The 10,333-nt window shown below is 43.3% G+C and overlaps 1 protein-coding gene across 1 annotated transcript; it reads right to left on the reverse strand.

The window, feature by feature from the left end:
• Positions 1-1,408: 1,408 nt before the first annotated feature.
• EPDR1 (ependymin related 1) lies at positions 1,409-4,610 on the reverse strand (the record flags this gene model as incomplete). Its single annotated transcript, XM_015571263.1, has 2 exons — positions 1,409-3,005; positions 4,376-4,610. Coding segments are annotated over 2 exons (432 nt in total), but the record flags the coding sequence as incomplete, so codon positions are not given.
• Between the last annotated feature and the right edge of the window lie 5,723 nt (positions 4,611-10,333).

A 10,333-nucleotide genomic window follows, 5' to 3' on the forward strand; every position in this document is an offset into this window, starting at 1 on the left:
CCTCCAAGCCCAGCACAGGTAGCAACCATCTGCAGATCACTCTCACTTAGCAAAGCTTCTTCTAAGAAAGTAACCCTGATAATAGGGCAAATGGGGGCAGAAAGGCCCATTGGGTCAGTGGGAGAGAAGGTAGGACAGCTCCATCCCAGGGCTGGGCCTACAGGGTGGAAGGTGGAAGATAATAAATACCCCAGTGCTTGCAGGGACCTTGGCAATTTGCTTTAGGAGAAGTGGAAGTTGTTCTTTCGTAGCATAAAAGCTCAGAGATACACGAGGCAGGGTAAGCACAAAATGGCACCCATGCTTAGTTCTGGCCCATTGTCTGGAATACCGTGGCTGCAGGTAAGTGAGACACAGGATGTTCTTCTTTATTAATATTGAAGAGCCCTTCTTCTTTCTGACGATAATGTCCACTAGAGAGGTTTACGTAAGACTGGTGACTAAGGAAACCCTCCTGCCACCCAGGCCTCACTCCTCAGGCTCTGTGGTTACTGGGAAAGAGAGAGCAGTGCCGAGTGCTGAGGCTGGGAAAGGAATCGGGACATCATGCTACAGAGACTCCACTTTACGTGGAGACCGTGGAGAACCACAGGAGCAGGGCACCATCAGGTGTGTACTGAGGTCCCGCCAGATGTAAAACCCCCTCCTGAAGGCGGGCTTTCACCCATTTCTGTGAAATGGCTTAACTACTGAAACAGGCCAGCTGAGAAAATGTATGTCCCTGAATAAAATAAAAGAAGTTCCTTTCTCCTTTGAGTAGGAATGTGGATTGGGGTGGGGACAGCAAAGATCCACCCCGAAGGGGAATGAGCCCTCTGGAGAGCAGCAGGCCATCTGTGGGTGCAGAGATAAGAAGTGGGGAAAACTGTCACGGGCTTTATCAGACCGGCCCACGCTGAAGACACTGGGAATGTCCCCGTCTGTGCATTGCTTGGCTGGGCCTCACTCTGCCCTGTGACTCTTCCAACCAGCATGTGCCATGGAGCTAACAGGGTTTTCATATTGGCTTATGGCCGCCTGAATGAGCAGATGGTGGCTTCTAGAAGAAAAGACCAAGGAAAGGACCAGGGGTATGAAGGTCTTGTAAAGCTAGTGGTGCTAAGAGCCTGGACCTGAATGGTAGCTCAGGGGATGGACAAGAGCCTGCAGCTCTAAGAACTAGTCTGATAGGACTCGGGACACTGGTGGCCTGTGAGGACTGAAGGAGAAAAACGGGTCCAGCGTGACTCCAATACTTCTGACCCAGGCAATTGGACTTTAAGCAGAAGAGCAAGCTTTGAGAGAGGAGAAGGAATTCCGTTTAGATCACATGAAGAACTTTATTCAATTGAGAAGAGTTTTAACTCCCTTATAACCAAGATAACTAATATTTGTTACCAAAGCAAATATGTCAAAGAATACTCTGAAATGCAATTAAATTTGTTTATTGAAATAATAGACACAGTGAGTAATACAGATTGTTTCAGCATAGTACAGGTGTCACACATTTCTCCTGGTAATAGATAAATAGATGAGCAGAAGCAACACAATACAAGAATAATCTAGAATAATACATTCTATTACTGGGAGTCTCCCAAGAGATCAACAAATCCAACCCCATTAACAGATGAGGAAACTAAACACTAGAGAGGCTGGCATTCTCCACGCTACAAATTTTTAGGGCATTCACCAGGTGCCAGGCACTTCCTTGCTGCTGGGCATATAAAAGCTAACAGAACACTGTACCCATACTGTAGGAGCTCCTAGCCAAGCTCGTGTGTGACAGTGTCCGGTCAGCAGGACATTAACACTCAGCCTAAATAAGCACTGTGAGAATTGCATGCTTTAGCTGCAAGGTGCACCCTACCCAGGCATGGGGGCAGTTCTCTGAAGGTCTTGTGCGAGCTGACCTATGAAGGATGAGCAGAAGTCGGGTAGACAAAGCGGTTGTGTCCCAGGAAGGCCAAGGTGAGGGACAGCATAGTGCATTTTGTTAATCAAAGGAATCAGAGTACAAGGGAATTCTCGTCCTGGGTTTTGGAGACAATAGCCTTCGGACTCCCAGTTCAGGGCTGTTTTCAGAATGCTACCTGTCTCTGGAGGTCTCCTGAGGGTCTCTGATGATTCAGCACAAGTATCAATGCTCCTGCATAGAAAAAAGGATGCACAGTGGCTCATGCTCACCAGGGGTAGACATTAGGGTTTTCAAACTCTCGTGTTTAAAATGTCTCTTTAGAGGAATAATTACTTTGTATTATAGCCTTTCATTTCTTTCCAGAATATTGATATTAACTGATTCATGCCATGAACCCTTAAGTCCGGAAGGGACTTTAAGGGATTACTTTTTCAGTAGCCTAAGGAGCATGGGGTGGGGAAGGGGGAGCAGTTCCCTCCCCGGTGGAGGCATAAAGGAGACACTATCTGTAGGGAACTTAAACATTAATAATAAACGGAACAAAATTGTTCTGCTTTTTGTTATCACCACGTGCCAGGAATCTGGTGATTCTCAGTCAATAATAAAGCGTTCTTCGCTGCCAAGGCAAACTGCCCCTACTGATCTCCAGCCCCGCGTAAGCCACTGCACTGCACAGACACCGGCACGGGCAGAAGGCACAGCACCCAGGTCCGCTACACACAGTCCCCGCGTTCATCTCTTCAGCTCACATTACCACATCGTCTCCGTCCTAGCCAACATCATACGTACAAAAATCAAAACAGAAAACCCCACATCAATGTCTTTCTCCAAAGAAGACTCTCATCTCTCAAGCTCAAACAGGTTTTGAGCTAAGGCCGCCAGTGTCTGATGCCGTCGCTCGCGCGTCCCCAGGCCTACCAGGAGCAGTCCTCGCTCATCCTCTCCAGCTGGGCCGCCTGGCACGTGCTCGGGGGAACAAACACGGAGGGGTCTTTAATACCCAGCGTAATGTCGAAAAACCGCGTGGACAGTATCACACTGTAATTTTGGGTGAAGGTTTCCTGGATCGGATAACAATCCTTGGCTGTATAAATGCCAATCCAAGTTTCATCTATAAGAGGAAGGAAAGTTGACTTTTAATATAGAAGGCAGGCAAAATGCTTGTATTTTTTTGTTGCGGTAACTTATACATAAAATTTACCATTTTAACTATTTTTAAGTGCAGTTCTGTGGCATTGAGTACATTCACATTGTTGTGTACCCATCACCACCACTCTCTCCAGTACAGTGGTTCTCAACCTTCCTAATGCCGCGACCCTTTAATACCTCATGTTGTGGTGACCCCCAACCATAAAATTATTTTTGTTGCTACTTCCTAACTGTAATGTTGCTACTGTTATGAATCATAACGTAAATATCTGATGCAGGATGTGTTTAGGTGACCCCTGTGAAAGGCTCGTTCAACCCCCAAGGGGGTCGCGACCCACAGGTTGAGAACCGTTGCTCTAGTACTTGTTCTTCTTTCCAATTGAAACTCTATGCCCATTCAATGCTAACTCCCCAATCCCCCTCCCCCTAGGTGCTGGCAACTACCATTTTCTTTCTGCCTCCATGAACTTGACTACTTGACACCTTATATCAAGGGAATTATACAGCATTTGTCCTTTAGTGACTGCTTATTTCACTTAGCATAGTGTTCACCCATGTTTAGTATGTGTCAGCATTTCCTTCTTTTTTAAGGCTGAGTAATATTCCATTATATGAATACACCACAGTTTCTTTATCCGTTCATCTGCTGATTGGCACTTGGGTTTGTTTCCACCTTCTGACAATTATGAATAATTCTGCTATAAACATCAATGTTCCAATGTCTGAGACATTTCTTTCAATTCTTTGGGGTATATGATCAGAAGTGGAATTTTTGGGTCATATGGTAATTCTATGCTTATTGTTTTTGCAAACTGCCATACTGTTTTTCACAGCATAAAGGCCTGTGTTTCTGACACAGTCTTGGGCTAACCATGTTGACAGTGGAACAGAGAAGAGCGGCATGTCTTTGTCTAAAAGCGGACACTAAAAGTAATGGCAGTAAAGACTTTAGGAAGTGATATGGGGGAAAGAAAAGGAGGCATCCAACTCTAATCTGTGCCATAGACAAACACCTTCCCTGTCACCGGTCTGCGGAGGTGGGGTGGGGGATCATCCGATGTCAGAGTCAAGGCTAAGTCCATGAGAGGTCATGTGGCAGAAAGGTACAGGTGGGGCTAGAAGGCTGAGGTGTTTCAAGTATGATGCTTATAGCCTGGTGCTACGCAACTAGCAGAGTACATGTGGGCACTTCAATGGGGGGCAGAGAGGGAGAGTAAACAATTTGATAACGCTCTTAAATCTCCGTAACAACTACCTTCCCTAGTGGGCTTAAACATGTTCCCCATGATGCTCTCTGAGATGCAACCTGCCCATATTTTTCTGAACGCTTACACGATCTGGCTGACTGCCTGTCGGACCACTCCTGAACGGTGATCTGCTCCTGGGGCCCCCCTATGGAGTACTGGTCCTCAAAGGTGGCGTTCTGAGGAATGTCAAGAGGGTCCCAGGAGTCTGTGAGGGTGATCTTGGAACACAGCTTGGTGGCTTGTTCAATCTGAAACATCACTCCATCTTTATAGAGCAAAATATATTCAAATAACCTGAAAGACAGAGTAAAAGAGAAATTTCAGCACTTTAAGTGGCAATCATCATGGCTTTTACAGCACATGGGCCAAAAGACTTTGATATAAATTACTCTTAAAACAGAAAATAGTTTTGCTTGTAGGCAATCATTTACTTATTTATAAACACTAGACACACCAACAATCTGAATATAAAATAAAGTTCCGAGCTCAAAACTGAATATTCACTGGACAATTACTTATCAAGCACCATATGTCAGACTCTGTGCTTAGGATACAAACATGAGAAAGACCTGAGTCTGATGAGCAGATATCTGTGACCTATCTTTTAGACACAGGGTCAACAGGAGGGTTTGACCGTTGTCTTGGCTGAGCTCTCCTTACAGCACTAAGTCAAGGAATTACAGATGCTGAATATAGAATGACAAGAACCTGCTGAGGACGGGCCAGGCACCTCAGCCCCATTGTCTTGACTGTCAGTCATGAGTAAAGGGCTTTGGTGAGAATGGGTGCCCCTCGAATACTGGGAGGAGGCTGAGATGAATAAGGACAAAAGCTGAGGGGGACTCAGAGCGAATGGCTTCCCATGCAGTTTGTCTGCAGGCTCTCTGCCTCATCTCTCACAAGAGTAAAGCTCCAGCACAGACCTTTAGAAATGTGAGTGTATGTAGACAAAAAAGGAATTGAGAGGGGCACAGCACGGCCCGCTGCAGAACCAAGGGCCACCAACAGCTGGTCAGGCACCTGCCAGGGAGGGAAGGAGACAGCGGGAGAAGAAGAGCCAGCTTCACTGTTTTCCTAAGGTCGGCTCTGCCTATACCAAACAGCACAATTTGTTTTTAAAATGAGAATTCTAGGCTTAAAACAATCATTACAGAATGTTCACATTTGTTCATTCTGGGTGGTCTGAACACAGGTGTTTGTTATGGTGTTCTCTGTTCTTTTGTTGTCCAAAAAAATATATATATTTTTAAACGCGTGCATAGCGTGATATTGAGTTATGTCAACAGTCCCTTAAGTAAAACAGACAATAATCATATGATGAGAAAAAACAGAACTGTAACCATTTGCTTTGCCAAATACCATGTGCCTATACAGGAGAGTACTGCTCTGCACAAAGTTTTGGCATTGTCCTGATGCTGTAGTGGCTTGTATGTTTCTGTGGACATGTGCAGAGTTAAGTTGTCAGATTCTCCATGGCAAATAGGACACAGGGCCTGGGACCTGACAGAGCCAGAAGGTCAAAAGCAGAGGTCAGCCAAGGTTGAAATGAGTCACCAGCCTGGGAGGCTGTGCGGATAATAACTGTAGACCCGAAGAACTGACCAACTTCAACAGAAACTAGATTCTGGGAGGTGAGATCAAAGCCTGGCCCTGAAGCGAAGGAAGTTGTCAGAAACTGTACCCCTGGGGTGCAGTCAAGCAAGGTGAGGTTCTGGAATGGATTGGAGGGCAAGGCAGGCAGGCCAGCCCTGGGTCAACAACAGCATGCAAACTCCCCCTTGCTGGCCAGGCACCAAGTAAATCCGACTCTGGGAGGCCGGCCGCTGGGTGTCAGCGGTGAGCGAGGTCAGGCTCCCCAGGTCCGGCCCCCAGTCAGCAGGCCGAGCTCCACCGCAACCTCCCCCAGGGGGTGAAGTGTCCCATTTTGCTTTTGATAAAATTCTCTGCCTACATTGACAATTTCTATTGTTTCCAGAAAATTCATTTTCCTTAGAAAACATGCTCTACCATACCCATGTTTTCTAAAACACTAACGACCTGCAGCTGATCGATGTTTCTCTCTCATCAATGTTTCTAACTCTCTGTCCCTCTCCCTTCCTCTCTTCAAAAATTCAATAAAATATATATTTTTTAAAAATTGTACACCTGAACATTATGTAATGTTATTAACCAATGTTACCCCAATACACTGAATTTTTAAAGTTAAATTATAAAAAATTCAGAGAAAAAAAGAAGAGGAGGAGAGGCTTTGTCCTATTCCACTTCCTTCGTTGTGTGTCTTTGAGCAGAGCTGGGTCAGGACATGTGCTTGCAGTGGAGGCAGCCACTTTTAAGTGATGAGGCCACAAGTCAGTATGCTCTTGCAACTAAGAGCCAACATTCTAAGAACGGCATAGTAGATGGATGAAGAAGAGCCTGTGGCCTGGATGAAGCTGTTGAGTCAAGCCTAAAAGACATGTATCACCAGAATTTTGAGGTACAGACCAAACATCCTCATGGTTAAGCCTTTGATAGTCAGATTTACTGCAGCGGAAAGCATCTTAACTGAAATAAGTAAAAACCACTGCTTTACAAGGTATTGCCTAGTGGGTTCCTTACAACAAATCTACAAGTCTTTGGGAATCTCTCTTCCAGAATAAGCAGGGCCCGAGAATGTGGCAAGTCCTAAAACCCAAAATACCAATGCCTGACCTGGGCACCAATGACCCTGCACAGCTACTGCCTTTACAGCCAAGAGCCAATTGTTTTTCTGTCCTGAATTAGGGTTGTCAGGAAAAAAAGAAAAAAGAAAAAAGCAAACAACAACCAAAAAAAGAAACAACAGCTTAAGGACTAGAAAATTCAGCTCACTGACATGTTATTAGCTTTCTTCCTTCCTTCCTTCCTTCCTTCTTTCTTTCCTTTTTAAAAGAAGAGAATATATGAGGCTCAGAGTGTAACTTAAGAGTAAATAATTGTGCCAGGATTCAACGCAAGGTCTTTCTCCAACCAGACTCATTCTAATTCACAACACCATGCTTCTTCCCTCCTCCCACAGGGGGAAGGAGTGATTCTTCTAGCCATGTGGAACTTCTTGGCTATCCAAGGTATATTAAATCACAGAAAAGGGAGTGGACAAATATTCTATTGTGATTACAAAAGGACTTTGGCTTTTATGAAAGAAATTGGACAAACTTTGGATTTGTTTAATATGCACTGTAATAGATTAGTAATGCATGCCGGCTCTCTGACGCTTAGCAGGAAGAATTGAGCTGCGGCCACTTGCCATTCTGGCGTAAACCAAGGCTGAGTTACACCCTACAGTAATTACCAGACACAAAAGAAAAACACTATATTGAAATGGTTGTGCTAGACGCAAACTCATTGTGCAGGCTGATGCCAACCACATACAACAAAAGGAAAATTAAATTACTTGAGAATGCAGTCCTAGGAAAAGTAAAATCAAAGAGTGATTATGTGTGGAATTTAAGAAGCTGTAAGGTGATGGCTCTCCTCTACTTGGATTCTAGTTCAAAAGAGGAAAACAGTGCCCAAGAAATTGAAGAGATTTTTTTTCCCAAAAATGGACCTGGGTGAATACTGGCAAGGTGTAGGCATAGATTCATTCATCTGTTGGGAGATATAGAAAACTTCTCATGAGACAATAGTTCAACATGATCTTTTTTTTTCCCACCACTAAAAGAAACAACCTCATTAGTACTGAGATATCCCTGTTGCCCTGGTACACAGTGATTTCTAGAACTACATATCAGTGGGTATTAAAGAGGTTGGGAGGCTACAAGAACAGTATGCTTTTCAGTAGCAATATATAGGCTCCCTCCATGTTGGAATATAAACACACATACACACCCTTCCAGCTAACAGTTAATGAAACTAAGATATAAATCTTATTTTTTATATTCACTGGGACTTGGGTTATTGCTGTATTTAAGAAAAGAAAAGGAATGCTGTGTGACCACAAGGATAGCTTTCTAATGAAAAACATGATTATCAAAATAGAAAATGCAGAGGAGGCAGTGTAGAGTACATTTGGCTATGGGGAATAAAAAAACAGAAGCAGAGAATTTAAAGGTGTTATCCCAGAACTAAGGGGAAAAGCATAAAGTGATGAAAGGCTAATAAAAAGATAAGAAATTTTGGGGACAGATGTAAGAGAACCAATACATGTAAGTAGAGAGATATTCTACAAGGAACAAAGAAAGAAAACAGTGTATTACACCTCTAGAAATAGTAGGTAAAATTTCCCTAGAGCTAGACATAGCCTGGAGATGTTAATTAATACAGTTCAAGGATAATAGAAATAACGTACAAAAACTTGGGCAGAAAAAATTATTAAAACTAAGCTAACATTACTTTGGTATCAGACTTCACTTCTAGCACTCTAACTTCCATAAAAAAATTTTGAGAAAAAGGATTATTATTATTACCTCATGAATTGTATACCCCCCCATCATCATTATGTAAGACAGCAATAAGTAGGTATTCTCAGACATTCACAGTCTCTGAAGAAAAATTAACTGAATATGTTCTCTAACTGAAACATGAGTCAAAACAAAGGATTCAGGTAAGTAAGAATATTAGTATAAAAGAAATTACAGTAAAGAGTAAAATAATGCATGTTTCTTTTTTAAAAAATTATCTTTATTGTTGAAAGTATTACAGATTCCCCTTTCTCCCCCATTGACTCCCTTCACCCTGCTCCCACTCCCTCCCCAGCCTTGTGACAAAGCTACTTAGAAGTTTGTACTAGCTCACACATTATAAAAATTCATCTGTGTTAAAACCCATGAAGAAATTGACCTTTTAGAGGTTTGACCAGTATGACAAAAGAAGGAAAGACTAAAAGCCATCCAAACACTTCAAGTTCTTTCAATATACTGAGTAGTACTTAAAGAAACACTTGTCCTTTACCAGGAAAAAAAACAACAACAACAATAACATAAGAACTGTATCCTGGCATCAGGAAAGCAGATTTCCAAGCTTCATTCTCTAACTCCCCAAGGAGAACTGAGACCTCATGAGAGTGGCTCCTCTGGGGTTCCCAGGGTAAGCCAGACAAGACCTGGAGCTGGGCAAAGAGGAGAATCACAGTCCAAAATCTAGAGGGACAGGTAGAGGGCTCAATTCACAGAAAGAAGGCCCTCGGATCCGGAGGAAACATGAACCACGCCAGAACACAGAATCTGGTGTGGCATTTCAATGGATATTAAATCTGGGGTAGATTCTCTCCCCAGCATCCTTGGCTACCAGAAGTGTGAGCTGATAGATTTGTCCTCTGGTTCATAGTCCCATTTCTCCTGAAATTAGAGTTTCCCTCCTCTTGGGCTTCCTCCACATTTGCTGCCTCGGCCTCCCCACTTCCTCCGGGCCTCCCTGCCAAGAGTTCTCTTGAAGCGGCTGCCTTCTGTTTGGAGCCATCTGTCCCAAGAGCTGCTTTCTTTGGAGGGTCTGAGAGTAACGTAGCCACCTGCTAGGGGTCTGATTTTTCAGATGACCTCTCAGTTCAAAGAGGAGCCAAGAAAAGAAGAAAAGAAGGCTGCTTCTGAAGGAAACCATTGGTGCTTGGAAAACTTCCAGTGCCCATATTGGAGCAAATTCCCCAAAACTGAGAATGAGGAACAAGAGACCCACTGAGGACAGAGTTTGCTGAGAGAACGGCGAGGGAGAGGCTTGTGCATAAAAGGAATTTGGGGGATCCAGTTTGGAAGTTGTGATCTGCCCTCCAAGGGGTGCTCTACTACAATTCTGCTTAAAGTTTTTCAAAATATGGGTAAACAGTGTGATCTGATGTCAAAAAATTATTCTTAACCTAGGAGATACACAATGTAAAATATCAATGAATAATACACCATAAACCATTGCAGTAATCCATGAGTGTATGGATTTGAGAAAAAGAAACAAGGGTATCAATAGACAAGGTAGAGTTGTTTAAGAGTTAATAAAATATTCTGTACAAAATATAAATAGAATCTTAAAGAAATGGAAGATTTCATAGAAAATGTAAATAATCAAAAATAACTCAGAATGAAGCAGAAAGTTAAAT

The sequence above is a fragment of the Myotis davidii genome, unplaced genomic scaffold (genome assembly GCF_000327345.1).
Source record: "Myotis davidii unplaced genomic scaffold, ASM32734v1 scaffold125, whole genome shotgun sequence".
Lineage (NCBI taxonomy): Eukaryota > Metazoa > Chordata > Mammalia > Chiroptera > Vespertilionidae > Myotis > Myotis davidii.